Source organism: Acomys minous, assembly GCF_964271855.1.
Source record: "Acomys minous genome assembly, chromosome: 8".
Classification (NCBI taxonomy): domain Eukaryota; kingdom Metazoa; phylum Chordata; class Mammalia; order Rodentia; family Muridae; genus Acomys; species Acomys minous.
The window spans coordinates 103929918-103955505 of NC_140489.1; the positions used below are offsets into that span (position 1 = coordinate 103929918).

At 50.2% G+C, this 25588-nt stretch overlaps 1 protein-coding gene across 7 annotated transcripts in view; it reads left to right on the forward strand.

The window, feature by feature from the left end:
• The window catches only part of PLB1 (phospholipase B1), a 142741-nt gene extending 117743 nt beyond the window's left edge, over positions 1-24998 (forward strand). For 4 of the 7 annotated variants that reach the window (XM_084792749.1, XM_084792750.1, XM_084792751.1 and 1 more), the window contains 14 exons: positions 985-1045; positions 1583-1641; positions 3850-3917; positions 4349-4392; positions 4616-4715; positions 9141-9192; positions 10100-10180; positions 11281-11346; positions 11744-11838; positions 13401-13479; positions 14526-14630; positions 15115-15210; positions 22056-22130; positions 23279-24998. In XM_084792749.1, coding sequence (XP_084648875.1) covers positions 985-1045; positions 1583-1641; positions 3850-3917; positions 4349-4392; positions 4616-4715; positions 9141-9192; positions 10100-10180; positions 11281-11346; positions 11744-11838; positions 13401-13479; positions 14526-14630; positions 15115-15210; positions 22056-22130; positions 23279-23482 — 1185 coding nt within the window. In that variant the 3' untranslated portion in view covers positions 23483-24998. The other 3 variants (XM_084792754.1, XM_084792753.1, XM_084792755.1) reach the window with 3 other exon arrangements.
• The last annotated feature ends 590 nt before the right edge of the window (positions 24999-25588 follow it).

Sequence of the window (25588 nt, forward strand, 5' to 3'; positions counted from 1 at the left end):
CCTCCTCCTCCTCCTTTTTTGGGCTGAAAAATCAGTTTACTCCCTTTGAGGTGTGAGCTGTATTTTGACTGACAGTTCCTCCTTGGCTGCTCAAGAGAGATGTTTTAAGAAGATTTGTCTTCAGATGACCTTTCCAGGGCTCCTTGGGCAGTCATTCACACTCCATTGTAGAGAGGTGATGCCACACACTCAGTGTGCACATATTTAGGGAAAGTCAGTTATCTATCAGTTTCCTAAGATTGTCATTTCTGTGCCTTCTACCTCCCACTACACCCTGACTGCCCCCGTGGCACCTGGAAAATCCACTCTGTATTAGAGACAAGGACAGTGACCAAGAGTATCCAGGGTGGCAAGTATCCATTTCTGCACATAGGAGGGATTGATGGCTCGGGGTTTAGTGGGCAAATGGAGACACAGGTGTATAGGGAAGATGTGCAGAAGCTAGGCGCTTCAAAATTACAAAACGTTAGTATTTTTCTCAAAATATTTTAACAGCTGGTTATTTAGACTCTAGCATCATAATTAATGTCAATCAGCTTAACCCCATTAATGCCCATCAAGGTACTCATGTTAGATGTGTAAAATCTCTCATGTTAGACACGTTAAATCCAGGTCCTTTGCAGAACTACTTGTAAGAATTCACTGTTTTCTCCCCTACTTTGTGGCTGCTGTGCTGGAGAGAGAGAGAGAGAGAGAGAGAGAGAGAGAGAGAGAGAGAGAGTCTTGTGCGTGTATATATATTTATGTATATGTATATATGTGTGAGTATATATGTGTGTCCCTGTGTGTGTGTGTGTGTGTGTGTGTGTGTGTGTGTGTAAGCAGAAGCCCACTTCTCCTCTTTCCATTTCCCACACCTACCACTAACTATTCTCACTCTTCTGAGAGCCCCTCCAGTGTGTATTTGCAAGTCCTTTGACACTATTCTCAGGTGCACCTCACCTGCATGAGAGTGATGGTCCTATATCTTTCTTCCTGACTTAGAACTGGGGCAGTGACTTCTTCTGTACAGAGCAGAGTCCCTCCAGCAGCATGCCTACCTCAGGTAAGTGGGGCCACCACACCTCCTTCCCTGAAGGGCCTCACAAAATACCACGTTGGGTGAGAGACCTGTAGGTGCACCTAGAGCACTGAGTAGACCTTGCTGGTTCCATTGCACGGTAGAGCTTGATGCTTGGAGGCCCCGAGAGGCTGGGTCTGCGGCTACTGCTGAGTGGCTACTGCTGAGCTCCCATGTGGAGGGGCTCAGGCCTCTCTTCCTCAGTAATGCTTTTGTCTCTTTGAAGTTCCAACCCCTCTCCTTAGCCCCTCTCTCCCCACTGGTGAGACAGGTGCAGCCAAGGATGCAGTCCTAGCTGCCTACCCCACATGAGCCACACTGAGCTCTGCTAGACCACCCGATGAGTCCTGGATGGTAGCCAGCAAGCCCATGCCCTGAGAGCCTTAGTGTTCTGAGCGAATAGAAGAGGCGGCACTGGTAAAGCCTTCAGCTGGGCTCAGGAAGAACAGGGACTTGTGGGCTAGGGCAGGCTCAGTGTAAAAGCCAACACCCACCAGCTGTCCTCTTGCTCGTCTCTCCTAGTCCACAAGCTCCGGCCAGCAGACATCAAGGTGGTGGCCGCTCTGGGTGACTCTCTGACTGTGAGTACTAAGCCACGGGCCAGAGTGGGCCCCCACAGAGTTCAGCCTGGCTGTGCACAGTCAGCTCTTTCTTCTTCATCACCAACTCTATACTCAGCAGGCAGTCCCTTCCAGGCGTGAAGTGTATATCCCAGCCCCCCATCTTCCTTAGACCTACTTAAACTTTACCCTGTGCACTCGGTCTCTCTCCAGCCCCCGCTGTTCCCCAACATCTCATCAGTATGATGCGCATGTCTGAACTTGCCTGAATTCAACACCATCAACCCAGTCCTAAAGAGTTTTAGACCTTACATCCACATTGCCCAGAGCCCCTCACCCCACTTAAGGACATGTTCCTTATGGGCAGAGGGAAACCCAGCTTAGTCCTAGCATAGTTGCATTAGTCCGCTGTTTAGCCACTGCTGTGTGCGTCATGCTCTCTCAGCAATTCCAAAAGGAGGACTAAGCCACTCACAGCCCAATGGCTAAGACAGCAGGAATCAGACTCGGGAGGAGAATCATGAGTGGATAGGTGACGTCTGGGGCTTTCAAAATGCATGTCCATTCCTGTGGAAACCAAACCACCACCAACACGTGGAAGCGAAGGCACTTTAATTGCGGTGTGGACATGGGAAAGTAGTGAAGGAGCACACCGGGGCCGCAGCAACCATGATGTCACCCTGCTGGGGCGTGTGCAGGGGTGCAGGGGTGCAGGGGAAAGAGATGATGTAGTAGATGAAGTAAGACAGTCAGGGCCATGATTCTTTCTGTTTTATTTTGTGAGCTGGGGGAAAGCGGGGAGGGGGTCTCAATAAATAGTCCTGACTGGCTCCAACTTGCTCTGTAGCCCAGGCTGGCCTCAAACTCCCAGCAAACCTTAGCTTCTCAGGTGCTGATATTACAGGCATGAGCTACTAGGCCCAGCTGAGGCAATGCTTCTTGTTTAATTTGGGAGAAGAGCTCAAGTAGCCCAGCTTAGCCTCAGACTTCCTGAGGATGCCTCCTAATCCTCTTGCCTCCATCTCTGGAATACTGGGATTATGGGTACATGCCAGCAAACCCAGTTTTGTGCGGTACTGAGAAGCAGTTCTGGGTCTTCACCCATGCCAGGCAAGCTGAGTTGCACTCCCAGCCTGGGGCAAGACTCCTGTGGTGGGAGTAAGTTGTTTATTTATTTTTTTTAATCTTCGTTTAACTTATTGACTATGGCAAACATGAGTGACATTGGTAACTTCCAGAGGTAGAATCCTTTTTTTTTTTTAATTAAGAAAAGTAAAAGATGGCAGCTCCAGAAGTCTTCAGTGAAAAGAAATTAGAAAGACGGAATCAACAAAGGGAGGTGGCCTGCAGATTAGGATGTCCCCGCTGGAGAGGCGTTTGCCTTTGGCCCTGAGAGGGAAGGATAGCAGGGAGAGACGTGGGCAGAGATGGGAGAGAGTGAACTAGAGGTTTCTGGGGCTGGGGGGAGGAGGTTCAGCGCTCCAGGAAAGGAGAAAGAAAGGGAGGGCAAGGACAGAGCCAGCAGCTCAAGGCCCTCAGGCTTTGAAATGAGTGACAGGTCAGTGTGCTTCCATCTGACGTTTTGTATGGTCTGAAAGGTGGGAAACATCCATCAGGAAGTGGTGGTGCACACCTGTAATCCCAGCACTCGGGAGGCAGAGGCAGGCGGATCTCTGTGAGTTTGAGGCCAGCCTGGTCTACAAAGTGAGTCCAGGACAGCCAAGGATACACAGAGAAACCCTGTCTGGGGGTGGGGGGCAGAACAAAGGTGAGAAGCAAACACAGGGACAGAAAGTGGATGCTGGATATTGGGGACAGTGTTTTGCGTTAGACCCCAAGATGGACACACGGAAAGGTCCGAATCGGAAGCAAATGGTGGAAAGATACGTAGAGAGTCTCGGCAGCCCCGGTGGCAGGAAGGAAGCATGCAGCACTGATGAGGTCAGATCGGATACCAGTGTTGTCCATTGCAGGCTTGAGACTGTCTCCAAGGATATGATGAACAGTGCACAATAAAGGACCTTCACTAGGGGGAAGGGGAGGGTGTCAGGAAGACTCAGCGAAAGTCTGGGAGAAAACTGCAGATGCACAGAGACAGAGGGCAGTGGGGTCCTGCCCTAAAATCCACCAATCTGAGCACTGGCTGCGGCAAGAGGGCCGCAGCCCGAAGGCCTCTATAGCTGCACCGCGCATTGCCACCTCCTTACAGCTGCTCTTTGCTTTTCACAGCTAGCCACGGGAGCGCGGCCAAGTGAGTCCAACAATGTGAACACGCCCTGGAGGGGGCTGTCCTGGAGGTAAGAGTTCTTTGGCTCATTCTCTGTGGATAATATTCCCCTAAAGAGGCATAAGAAGCCAGGCAGTGGTGGCGCATGCCTTTAATCCCACGTTCGGGAGGCAGAGGCAATTGGATCTCTGTGAGTTCAAGGCCAGCCTGGTTTACAGAGTGAGTTCCAGGACAGCCAGGGCTACACAGAGAAACCCTGTCTCAAACAAAACAAAACAAAGAGGTATAGAAAATGTGTTCCCCACCACATGCTCAGGAGTAGGCCTAGGTGCCCATGGCCTACTTCTGATATCCAAGGAGACCCTGTGATGTTTGTGTTAGCCCTGAGGGCAGTAGGAGCAATGGCCGAGGGCAGAATCTCTCTGGCCTGACTCCTGCCTGTGACAGTTTAGGAGGCAGCAGGTCAGTGCAACTTTGACAGAGTTGCTTTCTCTTCCCCAGCATTGGAGGAGATGGGACACTGGAGACCCATACCACACTTCCCAGTAAGTAGCACACCAAGAGGCCCTGGTACCATGCCCATGGTAACCCTCACCAAGGCCAGGGCCTCCTGCCTAGAGTGGGGGAAGAGGGAGCTATCTGCAGGGGAGGAAATCAGCAAGCCCTAGAAAGATAAGGACCCTCCTGCCGCACACCTGTGCCCCCCAAAACTGCATGGCTACCTCAGTGCCTTTCACCTGTGTTCTCCGCTTCACTCCCTCATCAAAGATATACTGAAGAAGTTCAACCCTTCCGTCCTGGGATTCTCTACTGGTACCTCGGAGGAGACGGCGGGATTCAATATGGCAGAAGAAGGAGCCAGAGCTCAGTGAGTTCATGCGGGGACCAGCAAAGAGATTAAGGTGGGAATTTGGAAGTGGCGAGGGCAACAGTGTCTAAGACCCTATGTGGACCCAGACGGGTCATAACCTCAGTGTACACAGGGCATTCCCTGAATGCTGGGCCTGCATCAGTCCTTCTGTGTGCATTATCTCCTGCAGTCCTCACGCCCTTGGACACAGGTACTATGATGTGGGCCTTGTGGATAGAGAGTTTCTTTTTTCTTTCTTTTCTTTCTTTCTTTTTTTTTTTTTTTTTTTTTTTTTTTTTTTTTTTTTTGGTTGTTGTTGTTGTTGTTGCTTTTGAGACAGGGTTTCTCTGTGTAGCCTTGGCTGTCCCGGACTTACTTTGTAGACCAGGCTGGCCTCGAACGCACAGAGATCCGCCTGCCTCTGCCTCCCAGAGTGCTGGGATTAAAGGGGTGCGCCACCACGCCCGGCACTAGAGTTTCTTAAACGGCTGGGGTCACCTAGCCAGTTAGGGAAGGACCATTCCTGAATATAGCTCTGACCACTGCACTGTTATAGAGGCACAAGGAGCCCATCTGCTTCTGCATGAGCAGTCTCTGACCCTGCTGAGTCCGTGTCCACCTCCTGACCCTCGGGGACATGAGTCACATGTGCAAAGTGGCTGGAAGGTCTCATACACTACTCCTTTCTCTTCCTCTGTTTTTCTCTGTCGTGCCTCATATCCTTGAATCTTAAAAAAAAAAAAAAGAAAAGAAAAGAAAAGAAAGAAAGCTGTATTTTGACATGAGAGAGTTAGATGTCAGGGCCCTTCAAATAGCATGGCAGTGGTTTGTTTTCACTGGGCTTTCTGTTGTTGACAGCAACCTAGGTAATTAAAGCTGAAATGCCTGACCGGGTTCATTGATTTCCTGCACAGAGCGGAGCGTGCTGGGTATTTGCTCTGCAGAAGGATTGCTGCTGTGTTCTTGTCACCAGGGAGACGGCACAGGCTTGACTCACTCTGCGTATAGAGAACATTCCTTTTGGAAGCCTAACCTGGGCCCAGGGCTGAGCTGCGGACGCACTGCACTGACAGTTCCTCAGTGTCGCATAAGGAAGGACTTATTTATCTACAAGCACTGGGCCCTGTGGGCCATTATTCTAGCCCCTAGTGACTGTTAGGATTACTGTCAGGAGCCTGGAGCCCGGGCTTTAGGGCTGGCTCCTCAGTCTGTGAGTGCTCCCACTCCTCCTCCACCTAGTGACTGTTAGGATTACTGTCACAAGCATGGAGCCCAGGCTTTGCTCACCAAGGCCTGGCTCCTCGGTCTGTGAGTGCTCCCACTCCTCCTCCTACTGTCTTTTCCTCTCCCCTTCTTTTGGGGGCAGGTGGCAGTACGGACATGTGTGGATGTTTGAATTCAGATAATGCTCCTGCAAGTGGAGGCCAGAGGACAATGTCACATTCTTCTCAATAACTCACCAGCTTAAATTTATTTTTTTAAATATTTGCTTTGGTGCATGTGTGCACGCATGGCTATTTGGTTGTGTGTGTGCTCACACGTACCCACAGAGGCCAGAAGGGACAGGGTTAGGATCCCCAGAGATGGAGATACAGGTGGCTGTAAGCTGCCTGGCATGGGAACTGAATGCTTGTCCTCTGCAAGCAAACATTTTTAACTGCTGAGCCATCTCTCTAGCCCTATAATTTTAGTGTGTGTGTGTGTGTGTGTGTGTGTGTGTGTGTGTGTGTGTGTGTGTGTGGTGTATGGTGGGTTGTAGGGTACACATGGGAGGAACATGATCCTCTTTGAGAAGTTACTTCTCTCCTTCCCTCATGGCTTCTAGGACTCAGACTCAGGTTTTCAGGCTTGTGTGTAGCACCACTCGCTGAACCAGCTCACCGCCCTCCCCACCTTGTATGTTCAGACCCGGTCTCTCTCTGAACCTAGAGCTAACCAGTATGGCTACTTAGCTGGCTGGTGAGCTTCAGGAGTGCACTGTCTCCACCTCCTCAGCACTGAGACTATGGGTGCACACAGAGGTGCCTGGCTTCTACATGGGTGCCGGGGACTCAACTCGGGTTTCTTGTGCTTGAATCACACTCACTTTACCCACTGAGCATCTCCCCAGCCTCCGCCCTTCCCCCTTCCTCCATGCCCCTCTCTCCTTGCCTTACTTAACAGCTGTGCCTGAGCAGAGGTGGTGGTAGGAGAGGTAGCTGACACCGGCAGGCACCACTCTTGTCCAGTGGGGGGAGGGGAAGGGAGTGGGGCAGGCTGGGGGGGAGGGTTGAGGAGCAGGGGGGCGGTCGGGGGGCGGGGCGGGGCACATGACAAAGGTAAGTGGTTGGCTTAAGTAAGAATCGGTCTCTTTTCCTTATTTCTACTCTGTCATTTATCAGTGTGGATAAGTGTGAGTTTGCCTAGAGAGAGAGAGAGAGATGTCCCATGAATCCTCAGCACTTATGTAAGAACCAGGTACACAGAGGTCAGATCTTCTGTGTTCAAATCTTCATTCAGAAACCTGCTGGCTGTGTGACCTTGGCCAAGTTGCTTGGTATCTCTGAGTTTTGGTTTTTCTCCTTTATAATGTGGTTAACCATAGTACCTGACTTTCAGAGCTGTCACAGGATTAAAGGGGAGTAATTATTTAGTATGGTATACAGTCCACATACATACAAAAGTCAGACGTTGTTGGGATATTTAGTTTCAAGTTTTTATTCGGCAGCTGACTTCGTTTCCATTAACCAACCAGCAAAAATGCTTTTAGCATCTGTGTTACTGAGAGATTACAGACTGAAAAGGTAAGATCCTTTCCCTGAAAGAATTAGTCCAGTCAGGGAACTAGACAGAGAACAGCTAACGTTTGGAGAAAGGCAGTGTTGGGTACGACAACACTCAAACTGGAATCTCCTGATGCTGGCTCACAGTATCCTTAGAGAGGCAGGATAATATCAGGGCCTGCTGCCTCAAGCCCAGGAAGTGTGCAGATTCACAGAGCTGTGGAAACAGCTATGAGGCGTGTCCCTGGGCACTGGAGGGAAGTGGGAGACAAGATGGAGGACCTACAGATAAGGATGCAGGAAAAGAAGGGCATGGTGAGGGCCTGAGGGGTAGGAAGAAGCTGCTAGGGTGAAGGGGTGAGGGGACAAGGGAGTGAGGGGATGAGAGGGTGAGGGGGTGAGTGGGTGAGAGGGTGGAAAAGGTCCCTCACTTCCCCAGTGAACCTTAAAGCCTCATTACCATGAATTCCCTTGAGCCTGACTTGGGCCTACTAAAAGTTAAAGCCTATCTATGGTTGCCTTTACTTTACAAACCCTGTGCCTAGCCATACAATCCTGGGTGTATAAATTCTCCATGAGAAGGGCATAGATGGCACCATGCATGCTGGCCAGGACCTGCCCATTGTGTCCACACACAGACGAGAGCCATCTTGTGTTGGCTCCCTATGTTGGCCATGTGCCCTTTGCTCACCTTACTTCTCAGCTCAATTTTGTTGGTTTGTAACAGGGTCTCGGGTAGCCCAGGCTGACCTTTTAAATTCACTATGTAGCCAAGGCTGGCCTTCAACTCCCAGTTCTCCTGCCTTTATATCCCATGTGCTGCAATTGCAGGTGTGCTCCACCACACCCAGTGCAATACTATGTCTTTTTAAGGGAACAGCTTCATTGAGGTATATTGACCCACAAGGAACCATGTGTAATCAAAAGTATACAGTCTGATAAATCTTGACACCTGTGTGCCCGTGAGCCTGTCACTCACAGAGTTATCTAAGTCCATCCACGCTGCTGAGCACGTCATTCTTTTTCATTGCTAAGTGCTATTCCGCCACCACACATAACTGAGGGTCTAGGAGCTAGCAGTGTACCTTAGTTTACAGCAAACAGTGGGGAGAAAAAGGATGCCTCAATCCTGCTCATATCGCCTCTGCCTCTCTCCTCCTGTCTTGTTGGAAGGGGGTGGGAGGTGGGGGGCGGGAGCAGGGGTGGGGGCAGTGGGGGGATAAAAGCATCAACATCCAAGCAACGATGGAGAAGAGTACAGGGATCAAAGGGCTGACTGCTGGGGCTCATATATCGAGATGGGAGCTAGAAAAGGAGAAAGCTGGGGGATAATTTAGGAACATGACTCTTTCAAAAATAAAATAGATTATTTTTAAAACAGGCAACCGAGTAAGACTCAAACAAGCTCAGCTTGTAGTGAAAAGCCATGGCACAAGTAGGGGCAATCTCTGATGTGACTGTCCAAATGCTAGATATGAGAGGTGAGTGAGGCACAGGGTCTGCATCAGTGTAGCCCCAGGTCCCTGGCAGCTTCCTAATAAGAAAGAGCTGGAGCAGAAACTCCAAGATTGACTCAGAAGAATGACTTTCTTGGGAGTGAGCCCTCCTAGAGTCCAGCTTAAAGTGTTCCTCCCGCCAGCAGCTCTGACAGTGTCATCAAAGCTCTCTGCCTTCTCCCTAGGGACATGCCGGCCCAGGCCCGGACCCTGGTAGAGAGGATGAGACGCACTCCTGTGAGTACAGAACGCCCCTCCCCCCACCCCAAAAGGTGCTCTTCTCTTTAACTGGGGAGTCTCAGGGCCTGACAGACCCCTCAATTGCCCCCACAGCTTGCCTTCGGCTGGTCTTTAAAGGAATTCAAAGAAGTGCTGCCTGGCAGGGGCTAGCTGCAGGAGGCCAAGGTGGCATACATAGGCAGCTGGCCAAGATCACAGGCCTTGGGCCCTTTATCCCAGAGTTGGCTTCCCAGAGCCCTCTTACATAAACACGGAGTTCTAAAAATAGGCTGACCGGTCCAATCCTCTACCCCACCCCCCCTTCCCCTCCCCAGCCCCTCAGAATCTCACTTGCACTCTTTCCTAAAGCTCTGCTCTTGTGCTGTGGAACTCCAGCTCCTGGAGAGACTCCTTTTATGGTGGAGGCTGAAAGAGGAAGCACAGCTCTGGGGCCTCGTTGGACCTACGCCGCCATGCTGGCCCCGCTGGGCTCTCCCTCTATGAAGCCAGCCCCTAAAAGCCCTGCCTTTGTCTTCAAGTTCTATCTTTTGACACAGACTCCTTCGGCCACCTCAGGTCACATTCGAGGAGCATGATAATGTGTGAGGCCTTTTATGAGCTGGGAGAAACCTGGACCACATCCAGCTTAGCCCTTTAAGAGGATGTGGGAAGGGAAAGTAGCCTGTCTCCTGTGTGTGAGCAGGTACGCACCCAGGCACGCACGCACGCACGCACGCACGCACGCACTCACTTCAGGGACTTCCAATCATCTCAAGGCAGCATGGTACTAGAGGAGACCACCACTTCCATGCTTTCTCTGTGCGTCACAAAAAATATGAAGGTATCTGAGAAGCTGACAGGATAGCATGGCTTTGTATCACCAACAGTTGTCCCCAGATCTTAAACTCAGGCTCTGTCCCCTCAGACGATCAACCTGGAGGAAGACTGGAAGCTGGTTACACTCTTCATTGGGGGCAACGACCTGTGTCATTACTGTGAGAATCCGGTAAGCCACGCCCCTGACTAGCCCCACTGGGGGCCTGGGGATGACATCACTGGCTCCCATCATCCTCCTTACCGTGGGCTCTGACTCAGGCCCTTTTCTTTTGGGTGCCCTGCTAGCCTAGGCTCTGGGTACTCGATTCCACCCAGGCGGCCTCTGGTTCACACAGATCAGGAAAGACTTAGCTTTTCCTAAGGGTCCCAATGTCTAGAAGGACCTAGTCTTCACACACCGAAGTGGTGGCCTCATTGAGGGCACACAGATGGCACTTTCTGGTAGATAGGTGGCCAGTGGTTTTCTGTCTTGTGCCTGCTTAGAGTTTGCCCTCTCTTGCATGAGGAGGTAATACAATCTTCTAAATGGAAATGGGGAAAACAGAACCAAGCTGGAGAGTGTTCTTGCTGCCCTTCAGGGCTATGATAAGTTAACCAGCCAGCCCCAGCCAGCTGGCCTGGGAGCTGACCCCATTCCTGGTGTGTCTCTATGAGGAAACATGTCCGGACTTACAAGTGTTTGGAAACTGCACCTTTTAGAATACATCTTGTTCTAAGCTGGGGACATCCTGTATTTTATTCGGCCAGGAAAAGTCAGCTGCCAGGTCTCTGAAGGTTTGGTAGAATGTTTGACGGTCACTATCAGGTGGCAGGCAGCTCAGAGCTCCTGGTGGATCACGGAGAGCAACCATCAAGAGCCTGGTGGGACTGTCTTCCCTTATGCAGGCTCATGTCTTCTAGACTCTTCCCTCAGTCCTTTCCTTTACTGGCCAGAACAGGGAGTCTAGGGCACGCAGGAAAGACCTAACCCTTGGAGCTTTCAATATTGCTGGGTCCTGGACTGTAGGGGCCACTGGGAACCAGAAGATACTCAGAACTGCCTGTGGATACAGGATGCAGGGAAAGGCTCCTCTGGGGCCAGCACACCTGCCCCTCATGTAAACAGTTTTATCTCTGCTCCAGAGAGTGAATATTTCTGAAAATGGACACCACCAGGTCCCTCAGGCCAAGTCTGAGGAATGTAAGAATGTGTGGCTCTTGGGGACAGGAGCCACTCAGTTCTTCCTCCCCGAATAGAAAGCTAAAGTGAGCCTCCTTTTCCCCTCACAGGAGAACTACTCGACCAAGGAGTCTGTGGAGCACATCCAGCGTGCTTTAGACATCCTTTATGAGGAGGTAGGAATATGTAGTGAGCAGGCTGCTCCCTGATCCTGCAGGCAGCCCTGCTCTCTCACTACTGCCGAGTGTGGGTGCTTCTAGGCGAATTCTTTTCAGTGCTGTGCAGAGCAGCTTCTAACTGGCTTGGAAGCTGGACGGTGGCATAGCAAAGAGTTCCCGCTGGAGCCAGCTGGCCTGGGTTTGAAGGCAGCCGCTGTGGCTTTTATTAGCACCTGGACCTCTCTGGGTCTCAGCTTCTCTGCCTGAGGAAGTGGATGGGCCCCTCCCTGGGCATCCGTTTCTTCTGTGGTAATCCTGGGGAGGGCAAGGCTCCATCGAAGACTGTCCTCCAGGCTTCTTGTCCACGCCCGCCTCAAGCTCATGCAACCCACCCCTCTGTTTCTGCTTCCTGCAGCTTCCCAGGGTTTTCATCAATGTGGTGGAGGTCATGGAGCTGGCTGGCCTGTACCAGGGCCATGGCGGGAAGTGTGCCATGCCGCTGGCAGTTCAGTAAGTGTACAGGGCAAGGCTGCCGGGAGTGGGCAGGGCCAGAAGCCAGGGGCTTAGAAAAATACTTGGAGGTGCCTATAGAGCCACATGCCTACTCCATTCCTAGAGGGTAGGTTCCTTTTTATCAAATGAGGCATACCCCCAAAACCTATAAGCCTCCCCAGCACTTCTGCGTCCAAGGACCACGCTGGCACTCTACTCTCTGCAGAGGGCAGTGAACTTCAAGGACACCTTGAGCATCCCTAAACCCCTGGCTCTGCTACTGAGGAACAACTGGGCCTGAACCCACAGCCTTTTCTGGACCTCTGAGTACTTGCCTATAAAACAGGGATAAACCGGGGCTAGAGAGATGGCTCAGCGGTTAAGCGCACTGGCTGGCTCTTACAGAGTACCGAGGGTCCATTCCCAGCACCCACACGACAACTCACCACTGTCTGTAGCTCCAGTTCTGGCATCCTCACACAGACATAGATGCAGACAAAACACCAATGCACATAAGATAAAAATAAATCTTAAAATAGGCATTAAACCTTCCCCCAAAAGGGACCTCAGCAGGATGTCCATGTTTGGGGCTAGAATTGGCTTTCAGGAGAGAGTGTGTATCCCATCTTCAAAGGCAGGGCTTGGGTGTTCTAATGGGCAAGAGTCACTGTGGGACTCTGGATGGAATTTGCCACCTTTTGAGGTCTCAGGGTCTCAGTTTCTACATCTGGGGCTGAGGAGTCCCTAACTGATGACAAATAGATGTCCTGTAAAGGTGACTCCAGGGATCCAGTCTCCAGGTGGAATGGCCATGGTTAGCAAGAAAAGTCCCCTCCAGTTCCTTAGATTCTGGTATCACGTTTCAAGGTTGTCTCACGCCTTCTGTCCTCACATATGCATGCCCAGCTATGACTCCCCAGCTGTGAAGCTGAAAAGCCTCAGGCCTGAAAGGAGTGAGTCCAGAGGCGGAGCCATCAAAGAAGTATTGCCAAAACTCCCACCGGGGTCTTCTCAGATAGTTGTGAAATAGTCATCACAGAGCAGGACGACCTCGCTTAGGGCCCACCCCTTCCAACTGTTAAACAAGCATCTTGTGTCAATCTCTGAGAATCGGGTTATTTTGGCTCCCAGTTTCAGAGTTCTCACTCCATGGCCTCTTGGTCCTGTGGCGAGACAGTTTTTGGTGGGAATATATGGGGGAACATAGCTGCTCACTTCACAGAGGCTGGAAAGCAAAGTGGGTGGGAGCTCAAAGGACACGATGCTGTGACACCGCTTCCTTCAGGTAGGCTCTGCTGCCACCCGATAGCGCCAGAACTTGGGACCAAGCCTCCGTTCTGCGCTTGAGATTTCTAGAGAACACTTACCATTCCAACCATGGTCCACTTTTTTTAACCTCATTCCTGACGTAGGCCTCTGACTTGGACCCAAGTGTATACTTGTGTGTCATGCCCCACTCACCCCATTCCATATCCAACGAGCCGCATAGGCTGTATGTACCCTGTGGACAGACAGAAACCTCTGTCAGCAGGACAGCGCTGGGCCAAGGAAGCCTCCACACAAGACTTCTTGTCCCGTAGGAAGAACTGCAGTTGCTTTCAATACTTGCAAAACCCCTTGGCGATGCAGGAGCTGAAGAAAGTGAACTGGAACCTCCAGGTGAGTCTCGATGCTCTCATCCTCCTGTGGACCTCTGATGGGAGGCTATGTTAGGCTCCCACGGTGAGGACTCAGAACCTCGTGTGTTTGCCAGGGGTTGGCTGAGAACAAGCAGCAGCTCCCTAAAAGGAGATCTTATCCCTCACAGTATTTATCCAGGGAAAGATAGCATGGAAACCCAAAAGGGGCAGTTGGAAGAAACCCAGCCTCCTGGCCCAGGCTCAGCCTGAGCAAATAACAGCCATTAGCCTTCAGAGTAGCGTCACCCAGCAGAGACCACTGTTGACCTCTAACCTTTATGAGGGGAAGGGTGACGTACCTGGCTCCTACTTCCATTTTTCCCTTCCCATGAATAGTAGCCCTACTGACATCTACTTACCCCACCCTCTGTCTGTGCCCCTAACACTCCTCCGTATCTACTACCACTGTCCTCTTTTGGGACAAGCCCACCCAAAGCCTTTGTTGCAAACTAACCCCTCTTCATGAGGTAAGTAATCTTCCTCTTAGAAGCCCCCGCCCCCACTCTCTCTTTACCTTACCAGACCTTCAAGCTATCTGTACTTCTCATTTCTTCCCCTTTTGCCTCCGTTTACCAGATGAACTGTGAAGTCCTAAGTATGGATGCATCTTAGTTTAACTCTTTTATAGTCTGTGTTTTGGTACTTAAGTCTAAAACCCATGGCCCCTCTAGCCCTGTCATCCTAAATTCTTAGGCATTTTTGAAGAGCCAAGGACTCACTGATACTCCATGCAGTGAGGGCCTGTGGCCAATGTGACGTCATCAGTGGCTTAGAATTAGCCTCTTAGGATAAAGTAGAGACTGTGAGTGGAGAGCTTCTCTAGCCAGGGCCCCTTGGCTCTGATCCTGTCAGCCAGCACAGGACTCTAAGCTGTGGGTGTTCCTTGCAGCAGGAAGAACCCATGCATGGGCCAGCATAGTCCCTTTAGTCTAGAGTGGGTCCACTCCTATCACAACCAGCCCATGGCAGCCAAAGGAGACCATGTCTAGCCTTGCCACTTGGATTGAGCATCCTCTCCACCCGCAGAGTGGCGTCTCCAGCCTCTCGTACGTGCACCGCTACATGCAGCGCCAGGACTTTGCAGTTGTCGTGCAGCCTTTCTTCCGGGATACCCTTGTCCCACTGAATGAGGTAGGTAGGCTGCAGCTGTTTCCCAGAAGCTTATAGAAGGATGTAGCCCATTTTTATTGCCTTGTCCAGGAAGCCTCCCAAAGGTGGATCTTTTCTTTCCACTGTGTGTGTGTGTGTGTGTGTGTGTGTGTGTGAGAGAGAGAGAGAGAGAGAGAGAGAGAGAGAGAGAGAGAGAGAGAGAGAGAGAGAGAAAACTTATAATGACCAAGTGTGCCCCTCCATGTCACCTCCCACCCCAGAATGGAAATCTTCCTTAAAAAGTATCATATTCTCGTTTTCAGGACAGGGATGAACTAGGGAAGCTACATATTCATGTTTACTAAAAAAACAAAATCCAAAACCCAGGAGATTTTTTTTCCATCCATATCTGAAGCAGCTGGAAGAGGAATCAAAAGGACAGGAGGGCAACTGCTGTGTCCCCTGCTGGGAGGGGAGGCAGGCAGCTGCGTCCAGATGTTAACCTCCTCCTTGTCTCTGGTCACAGCGTGGGGGCATGGACCTCACCTTCTTCTCGGAAGACTGTTTCCACTTCTCGGAACGCGGGCATGCTGAGATGTCCATTGCACTCTGGAACAACATGGTGAGTGGGGGTGCTCCCAAGGGAGCACCCTAAGGCTACTGACCCAGTCCCACAAGAGGACAGACTTGGATGGCAAGTGCTTTTAGTCCCCGACCTGTAGATTGCTTCTCCACCCCTTGATATAAAGATGTTTTAAGATATATTTATTTATTGTGTGTGCGCACACGCCACAGGGTAGATGTGGAGGTCAGAGCAACTTGTAGGAGTCAGTTCTCTTCTACCATGTGGTTTCTGGGCCTCAGACTCAGGTCATCAGGCTGGCCTGCGAGCACTTCTACTGACATACCCACACCATGTATACAGACCTTTTTAAAGTGTGTGTGTGTGTGTGCACACATTTGCACACTTTTGTATAGGTCCTAGGCATTGCTAAGAGAATAGTTTTGCAATCAGGCTGAATAAGACTGAATGAGAGAGCCAGCTGTACATCCTTGGACAAATGGTCTCTTCTGTTTGCCTGTCTCCACACCTGGGAAATGATACAGAAAGTCAACACAAAATCAGTGTAGACAAATGGCGGCCCCCTTACCTCCTTTCAGTATCCAGTCTCAGCATCTCCAACTAGTTTGTCTATGAATATCAAAAAGGGAGCATCCACACAGACTGTTCTCCCAGGTGGAGACCTATTCTAGCCCTTTGAGAGAGGGGGGGGGGGAAAGGGAGAGGGGTGGGGCGGGGGGAGAGGATGGCTGTCCTTGTGCTCGCCCAGCACTCCTGATCCTGATCCCTACACCATCTGGCTCAGTGCAGATGAAGTGCTCTCATGGTCTTTGATCTAGGTTCCATTGCAACCCAACACCCACCTGGCCAGCATGTTTCCCATGGTGACTGAGCCATCAACACCCTTGGTCTTTATTGCAGTTTCAGGCCTAGGGTGTCTGTGGCAGCCACTGCTGGGCAAATATTCCCACACCTATCAGCAACCCTATGCGTCCGGTGCCTGACTCACAATATTGACTCCCTCCTTAGCTACATCGCCGCCTCCTCTCTAGCAGCCAAAGCGACGTGTGAGCCTACTTAATTGCCAACTCCGCTTCCCTCCACTCCTGCTTGTCTTGGGGATTTTCCTCCCATGGACATCATCTATCTATCCGCCCAATTCCAGAACTTTCCACCATACTCTTTCAGCACAGGTTTCTAAATTGCCATCAAAATATCTTTGATTTTTCCCTCCACCTGCCTCCTCAGTTTATCGTGATTTTCTTGGTTCTTGTAACCCAGGCTGGCCTGGTTCTGTATATCAATTCTGCCTCCCAAATGCCAGAATTAGAACTGTAACTAGCTTTGTTGTATATGTTTTCTTGCTGGGTATGGAACCTAGGGCATCACACATACGGAAGCTCTCTGCCACTGAGCTATAGCCCGAAGACTGACTCCCTTCGGTTTTGCTTTTTAAACACACAGTATCTGTCTCAGCTTCAATCTCCCAAGGGCCAACACTCTCAGTTGTATTTTGAGACAGGGTCTCTCTCTGTAGCCTTGACTGTCCTGGACTTGCTTTGTAGACCAGCCTGGCTTCCAAATCACAGAGATCTGCCTTTCAGAGTGCTGGGATTACAGGCATGCACCTGGCTGCCCAAGGTTTTGTTTGTTTGTTTGTTTGTTTGTTTGTTTGAAATCAAACTTTGTAGACCATAATTCCCGAAACTAGCTCTGTTTCTTTGTTTTGAAGGACAACTGTCCTTCAATGACTAAGTCACACAACTTTGTCCCTTTTAACATCTCTCCATGGAATAGGAATCTATTTCCTGTCTTATGTCCCCCTCCCCAAAGATCTTAGGGGGACCCACTCATTTCAAGAGCCAGTCTCTTGTTCTCCCCTTCCCAGCTTTTCCATTGAGCCTTGTCTGCTCATAGCTGGACGTCTCCAGGGTCTTCCGGGGCTCAGTAGGCAGACTGATGCTCAAACACAAGCAAGCCCGTTGGTCTCTGCTGTAAGAGTTACCTGTGGTTCTTGCCTTCTTTTCTGATGCCGTCAGTCTGTCAGTGTTCTTTCCATCCACCCAGGTGAGAGGGTTTTGTTCCATGAGGTCAGGCTGAAGGGGCTTGAATGTCAAAACAAAAACTAAAATACTGGTAACACAAGACAGCTGTGGTTCCCCAGAGATGACCCAAACTTAAAAAAAAAAAGGAACCACCAGAGTCTCTTGTCCTATGTAATTTAGGGGAATAATTACAGAGCCCCATGTTTTCATCCCAAACCATCTCAGACCTGCCAACTCTCCAACCATCTTCTTACTGGAATGTCACCCCTAGAGTCACAGCAAATAAATAATGGACTGTTAGCGCTGGAACAGCTCTGAGAGGTCATCCAGCCAGGGCACGCAGTAACTAAGAACTAGAGACATGAGACAGTTGCTGAGCCTCACACAGCCGGTTAGTGGCCCAGCAGAAACAAGAGTCCGTGTCTTCCTCTGGTGGCCCAGCCACAGCACCAGCCTCCCTCCCTCCCTCCCTCCCTCCTGCTTCCAACCGGATCAGCACATACACAGCTGGTGAATTCGTGTCTCATAATTAGAGTCCCATGACATAATGTCTGCAGCATTGGCTGACGCTCCCAGGGCACGCTCCAGGAACAACACATGAACTTTAAGTCTCACTATCTCTTGTGTGTCCTGGCTTAATAGCCCACAGGTCTTCCTCTAGAGACCTGAGCAAAGGTCAAAACCAGCTGTCCCTCCCCTTCTGAGACCTGTTCTCCCACCACTACACAACCCCCTTTATCTACAAACCATATACCAAATAGTAGTCGCACCTGCTCCTCCTTCGCACCTCTCCAGACTCACAACCCCGATACAACAGTTCTTAGCACTGGCTGCGTATGAGAATCCTCTAGAGTCTTAAATTGCTGAGCCATCTCCTTGGGCCAGCCTCTTGTGACTTTTAAGTGTAATGACTGTTTGCAACCACTTAGGCAAACTCTTGTTTATCTAATGATGCTGAACCTATGTGTTTCCTGAGACCCAACAATCCTATCCTGGAGAGAAGAGTATATAGTAGAGTCCACTAAAAAGATACATACTACAGTTGCCATAGCAGCACTACACACATCATAACACCAAGCTGTCACAGATGTCTATCAACAAACCACTGCACATCCATAAGCTAGAGTATTCTGACACACCAAGAACAAGCGAACTTCAACAGCATATGCACACATGTACACTTCCCTACCTCCCAGGCAAGCGCTAACTAACTGTAAGGTGGTAGAAGTTGTCTTTCATGATGGTCTCTCTTTGGGTGAAGAGGATTGAGGAAGATACGGGAGGAGCCCTTCTGAGTACTGGCCATGTTCTGGCTCTTGGTTACCCTTCTGGTATGTTCTCTTTACCAAAATGATCAGCTGCTTATTTGCGATGTGTACTTCTTGTTTCTCTTTGTGTTAGCTTCCATGAATAGTACTTTTAAAAATACAGCAATGAGCTGGAGACGTCTTGTCATCTGGCTTAAGAGTGTGTGCTGCTCTTGCAGAGATGCCAAGTTCAGTTCCCAGCTATGTCGGACGGTGTCTCAGGTTAGGTTTCTATTGCTGCTATAAATCGTCACGTGCAAGGGCAACTTGGAGAGAGAAAAGGAAGCTTACAGTCTCCCACAGCTCAGTTTACCAATAAAGGAAGCCAGGGCAAGAGCTCAAGCAGGGACCTGGAGGCAGGAACTGAAGCAGAGGCCATGGTGGAGCTGCTTCCTGGCTTGCTCAGCCTGCTTTCTGTTTATCACCCGCGGCCCCTTGCTCAAGAAGAGCACTGCCCACAGTGGCCAAGGTCCTCCACATCCATCACCCAAGTTAAGAAAATGTGCCACAGGCTTGCCTACGGTCCAGTTTTACAGAGGCGTTTTCTCAATTGTGGTTCCCTCTTCTCTGATAACTATACCATGTGTCAAGTTGACAAAAACGGATCCAGCACAGGCAGTTTAAAATTGCCTGTAACTCCAAGGGCAACTGTTCTAATGTGCACACACCCACCATGTGTGTGTGTGTGTGTGTGTGTGTGTGTGTGTGTGTGTGTGTGTGTATAAAATTGATAAATAATTTGTCTTTCTGGAGTAGGTCTTAGGCTTGGTACTTTTTTTTTCCTTTCAAGACAGGGTCCCACTGTATACCCTGACTGGCTATATAAACCAAATGGGTCTTGAACTGGTGAGATGTGTTTGCCTGCTGGGAGTAAAGTTACATGCCACTGTAATAGTCTAGACTTAGCACTTTTTAACATTTGAAAGAAAACCTGACCAGATAATCCCTTCCCTTCAATCTTCTAAGGTTCTTACCTCCCAGAGAAAGATGGCAGGTTAGACACTGTTGCCATAGTATACAAGGCTTTGGGGATTTGGCCCCAGTTCCCCTCTCTGGCCACCATGCTAGGAAGCCCCTGCCTCTACTGTGCAGTTTGGCAATCCCTGCCCCACCCACGTAGTTTTACACCATCTGTTTGCCTTGGGTTTTCTTTTTCCCCTCCTTGCCTAGTCTAAACACTCAAAGAGACCAGCTACCACAGCAACCTGTTTTACCTTGCCAGGCCAGGCCAGTGGCTGCCAGCTCTGCTGCGCTTTGCCAGTCCCTGAGATGGGCTGCATCACTGGTACCCCACAGTGGCCTGTGCTAGGAAAGGTTGATCCTAGGAAAAACAGCTCCACTTTCTGTGGCTGATGCAAGCCTTTTCCCTTCGTGGCCATTCCATTCAAGCACTGCAGACTTCCATTTCTCTATCCAGTCATCAAACAACTACCCAGCATTGCCATGTGGTAGGTACCATTGCAGGTGCCTCTCGTGGAATGTGAGCAGTGTGGTCGGGAAAAGGCAGGTGATAAACAAGTTAGACAGGTCAACACAAGATCATATGCACACTACTACATTGGGCTTTACAAGAAGTAAAGTGGGGAGCGGGGCATAGGGTGCTGATGAGGAAGGAGCAGCCTCATTCGTGGCATGTGGATTGAATGTCAAGGGGCTGCCAGGCAGGCAGAGGTCTGGGCCACAGTGTTCCAGGAAGAAGAAATAGGAGCCATATGGCGTGGAGTCAGGAATGAGCTTGAAGCCTCTAAGGAACTCCAAAAATCAGGGCCCAGGATCAGTATGACAGGCGAAGGCCATGTCCTCAGCTGTTTTAAACAAGAGGATGACATGTTCCCATTAGTCCTCTAGCCTCAAGTGCAGACATGGGCTGGGATCTGAGATACAGTGTAGCTGGGACCAGGGTGACAGCCATGGAAGAGAGCTGTGGTCACTTGGGACATATTTAAAACTGGCCGAGGGAAGTGACTAGGGAGGACTTCTGGATTTGGGGCCTGAAGACATTGAACAGATGGTCAAATAGCAGAAGAGTTGGGGTCTGTTTGAGACATGGGAAGTGGGAGCTGCCTCCTAGACATCCATGCAGAGGCTGCGGGTCTGCTACATGCAGGAGCCTGAGGGAAAGTCTGGATGAGGTTTGACAGCCCCAACAGAAAAATGACAAAGACACACCAATCTTAGTATTCGAAACCACAGAATTAACTGAGATGCCCTAGGGGAGGAGTAGGTAGTGGGGATCATGGGGCCAGTTACAAACAACAACAGGTAACACGGTGGAGGGAAATCTGGGCAAGTAAAGGAAGGGGGTGGGTGAGTGGATGCACTCTGGTGAGGACTAACAGGAAGAGGAAACTGATAGGGTCTTTGAACCCACAAGGTCACAGTTTGTTCTCAGAACATCCCTGGGAAACAGGCAACTTGACCTTTAACCTCCATTCTGTCCTTAGTGGTTCTGTTCGCTAGAGCACAGTTGTGTTTCCTTGGCTCTAAGGAAGCGGAAATAGTTCTACATCCAGAACCATCCCGCTTCATACATGTTTCCGTGTCATCATTTCTCTGGAAGCCCTAAAATAAATTTCCTCATGCCAGCCATCCTGATGCCTTGGAGAAGGCGACTGGCTGGCCCTGCACAGTCACTGTCAGCTGAGCCAGGGTTCGGACCTCAGCCAAGCCCAGAGACATTCGCTGCCTCTGAGTTTCCTAAGAAATGGGGCCTTCAGAGAGTGAGATCCAGGCCCAGGCCTGTCACCAGCACGGAGTGTGTTTACTTTCTGCACTATCAGGGCTTGGTGACCAGGAAGAGACCGACAGCACACCATACAGTGGATGAAGGCCAGACCAATTCAAAATGGCAGATCTTTTCTTCCCTTTGGGGCACAAGTCTAGGACAGGCTACTAACTAAAGTCGCTTAGGTCGGGGTATAGCAGCTTCCTGCTCCTTCTCTGAGTCTGATATGAAAGCATTTAGCAGCACTCCGCTCCCCCCTCCCCCCCAGAACCACAGCTGCTCCCTGGGATATTTCCAAGTAAATGTTTTCATCTGTGTGACAACCCATAAGCAGCTCCAGTAAGATTCCAGTTTCTTAAGGTTGACAAGCCAAGTGTAGTAAGGGTGTCATGGTAACCAATATGCTTTCAAAGTTCTCCTGAAACTGACTAGCCGCTCACACTTGGACAAGTTGGTAAATATGATCACCATTTTATAAAATTGAAGATACAGTGTCTGCAATCACAACCACCCACGAGTGGAAAGGCAGTGGGCATCGTGGCCCTGGCTCTTCACGAGATTCACTGCTTGCTCTGTCCTGGGGCTTTGGTGTCCTTTTGGGTAAATCTAGAGGCATCAAATCAGGGACCCTCCGCCCCTGTTCAGACAGCCTTTTCTCCCTGTGAGTCAAATGACAGTTCCATCTCTGGCCACAGCTGCTGTGCTGTGAGGTGGATCTTCACCAGTTGCTGGTTTGAATCCACCCTTCCAAAAGAGCATCCATCTCTGTCTGTGTAAGCCAGCTCTCAACTTTCTACACAATCAAGATACCTTTTTTTCTCTTTCCAGTTGGAACCAGTGGGCCAGAAGACAACGTCTAATAACTTCACATACAGCCGAGCCAAACTCAAGTGCCCCTCACCTGTAAGTAAACATGAGTACCCTGCCAGCCCCGAGTAGACTGGATGTTTGGGGGCGGGGCTTAAGCGTACTGCCACTCTCTGCATCACAACTTTCTCTTCTAAGTGACCCAAAAGAGGGGAGTGGGGAGTCAACAGCAGCAGAGAGGAGTCATGCTGGACAGCAGTCTGGGAAATGCTGCCTAGATGCCTTTAAACTTGAGAAGGATTTTAGCATTTGTAGTGCCAAGCCCTACACTAGGAGCTCGGGGATGGGAGGTGGCTTATAATGAAGATACCATCTGCTCTCACAATCCATGCTCCCGTACTTCCTCTCCTGGACCACTGACCAGATGCCCACCTGTCCCTCCAGCTCTCCTCTTCTGCTTCCCCATCATCTTCCACTTGCTTCTAGACACTGAATGGCTGGCCTGGAGAGTTAACTCCTGCCTTGTCAAGGATGTTGGAATCCTTGTCTGGTCACCACTGCCCAGCGTGTGCCTATTACACACTCCACCCCCTAGGCTAATGGGCCCACTTCCCAGATGAGCCCTGCTAGTGTGCGTGTGCGTGCTTTTTGCTACCGACTTCACCTATGAAGAGGTTCACCACCTCCTCGCCCCACTGGTCCCTTAGTGCCTGGGCGCCTCTTCCATCTTGATTTCTTCTCCTGCTCCTGCCTCCAACACATCCCTCCACGGAGCCCCCTCATCTGCATGCACCATTCTCCTCTTTAACATGGTTGCTCTGTCTGTTCCTCCTGGGCAATGAGAGAATATCCTGCCTCAGTCCTCAGGTGCTCACTGTAGCTTTCCAGGGTTATGCGGCAGTGCTCAGTGTGTGTTTACTAAGAGAGAGCAGTGGGACCCAAGAAGGCAGACCCAGATGAACCGCGAGATTCTCCCGACCGTAGCTAACCAGCTCCCCGCCTTTCAAAATCATATTTGAAGGGAAATGCTGGTGAGCAACAAAATACAGGTTGTAGCTGGGTGTTGACCACTTGACAGACCATCCTTGCACAGAAGACTCAGGCTAATGTAAAGAAGGGAGCCTTATAACAAAGACACACTAGAAAGATGCATGAGGTGACTGCGCTCTTTTAGAGATGGGACTTGGGCAGATGGATGGGTGGATAGAGGCCTTAACCTCTGACCCTCCTGCCTCTGCCCCCAGGAAAGCCCTTTCCTCTACACCCTTCAGAACAGTCAGCTTCTCCCAGACCAGGCTGAAGAGCCCCACAAGGCGCTACACTGGCAAGTGCCAGTGGCAGCAATAGGCGGCCTGCTAGTTGGCCTCCTGGGAGTGATGTTGTGGAAAGCCGTGCGACGCCCCCGGAAACGGGATGTTCCCGTGGGTCCGACCACCACCAGCTTCTAGGACCCTGAGAAGATCTTCATCCACATTCCCAGCTCCACTCCTCACCAGGCCTTCAGTTGCAGCCGCCCGGGACACTAAAGCCAGCCTGGCTTCCATATCTCATATCCTCAGAGGCCAAAGGGACCATCACAAGTCCTTGGGGCTGCTTCCAAATTTATACAAGGCGAGAGCCTTTACTGAAAGATTGTCTCATTCTTAGTGTAGCCTGCTCCTTGCCCTCACCGTCTATCTGATGCACATACAGGTGTGGGAGCCAGAAGCTCTTGGATCCTGTACCAGGTAGGGTTGCCTGGAGGATAAGACCCGATTCCAGACTGGCCCTGCCCAGCTGCATCATAGACCTATGGCAAGCATAGCTTCACTCACCAACCCCACGGTTTCAAAAGGAAAGAAAACACTAGTTGCTTGATGCTGGCTGGAATCTGGGGCCCACTGGTCGCTGTTCTGTTCCACCCAACGCGCAGGTGTGCATTCGGCACCTGTTTTGCTTTGTGCCCAAGATAATGAGAGCGTTGTGGTAGCTCCCAGCCTGGCTAGAAAGACAAACTCCATCCAAAGAAGAGGAAGCTCTGTGGTGACGTAATTGATTACTGGTAGATGCATCCACTTACTCGTGGAGTTTCCCTCAAAGAAGAGAATGCCATTTTGGAAGGAAAATATATTGTGATATGAATTATGTCCCCTCAGTCTGATTTTTCAAACGGTGTTAATTTTAGGTAATTCCTAGTTGTATATTAGCTAGTATCTGAGAGAAATCTGGATTAAATCTGAAACTACAAGCCCCACTGGTCAGGAGCAAGGCCAGAGCTGCAAATCTCCTATATGCTCTCCTTTTTATTCTGCACTAAGCCCCAGAAAAGGCACTTCAAAAATGGTGGTGGTGAGCGTCAACACAGCAAAGGCGCTGAATGCTCACAAGTTCTTTTTAAAAATAAATTGTACACCAAGCAAATTTCGCCTCAAAGGAAACCAATGAGAATCCAGGTCGGCGTGGCCTCCTTCGTGCTAAGCATCCCTCTAATTGCAAACCACAGGGTGACAGTGCACCTCACAGCCCCGGAGGGACAATCCACACCTTCTAGCCCAACTCAGATTCCAGACCAATAAAACTGGAGTGCAAGCAACCATTTTGCTTGGCTCGCAGCACGTTGGAAAAGCAGATTATGCAAAGGTACTCTGTTATCCTAAAAACGGCACAAGTGAAAGCGTGTTGTCATTTTTTAGTAAAGACAAAAAGCCTTTATCCCTTGCTGTAGAAGAGGAGAGACCCAGAGATGGGCCCTCAGGGGTGGAGACTGCCTGCCTCCCTCTCCCGGGAGTCCATCGTCATCTCTTTTTGGAAAAATGAACAAGAGGGGCCAGGCTCGGTGTCTGTTCTCCTGGGCTTCGGTTGATGATGCGTCATGCCCTCCCTGTTCATTCTGTGAGCTCTGCAGTGCTGGGACCGAGTTAACACATCCCCTAGGTGCCTCTAGTTTGAGACAACTTCACAACAAAGACAACCTATTAAATCCAAGAGTTCCAGATCATGCGCCATCTTTTCCTTTCTTCCACCCTCCACTCCTCTTTCAGTCCCAACCCCAGAAAACACCTGGCATATTCAGCACCAACATGGCAGTTCAAGTGGAAAGTTCCGCACCTGATCCCATATGACAGGTTCCAATGAAAACATAGGTCCACTGAAACATTGTGTGGCGTTACCTGCCCTTGTTTGTCTGCCTGAAACAAAAGTGGGTCTCATCTTTACACTTGGGTCTTACCTCGGGGCATCTCAACATATATGATATATATATAGATATAGATATAGATATAGATATAGATATATACACATATATACATATATATATGTATATATCATATGTACAAATCATGTAGAATCCCAAACATTCGGATCCCATACATTTTGGATGAGGGACACAGGATGTGTATGCATTGGAGGTGTACCATGACCTTTTAGATAAACAGCCTACTTAAGACTACATCCAAACTGGGCATGGTGGTGCACGCCTTTAATCCCAGCACTCTGGAGGCAAAGATAGGTGGATCACTGTGAGTTCAAGACCCGCCTGGTCTACAGAGCTAGTCCAGGACAGCCAAGGCTACACA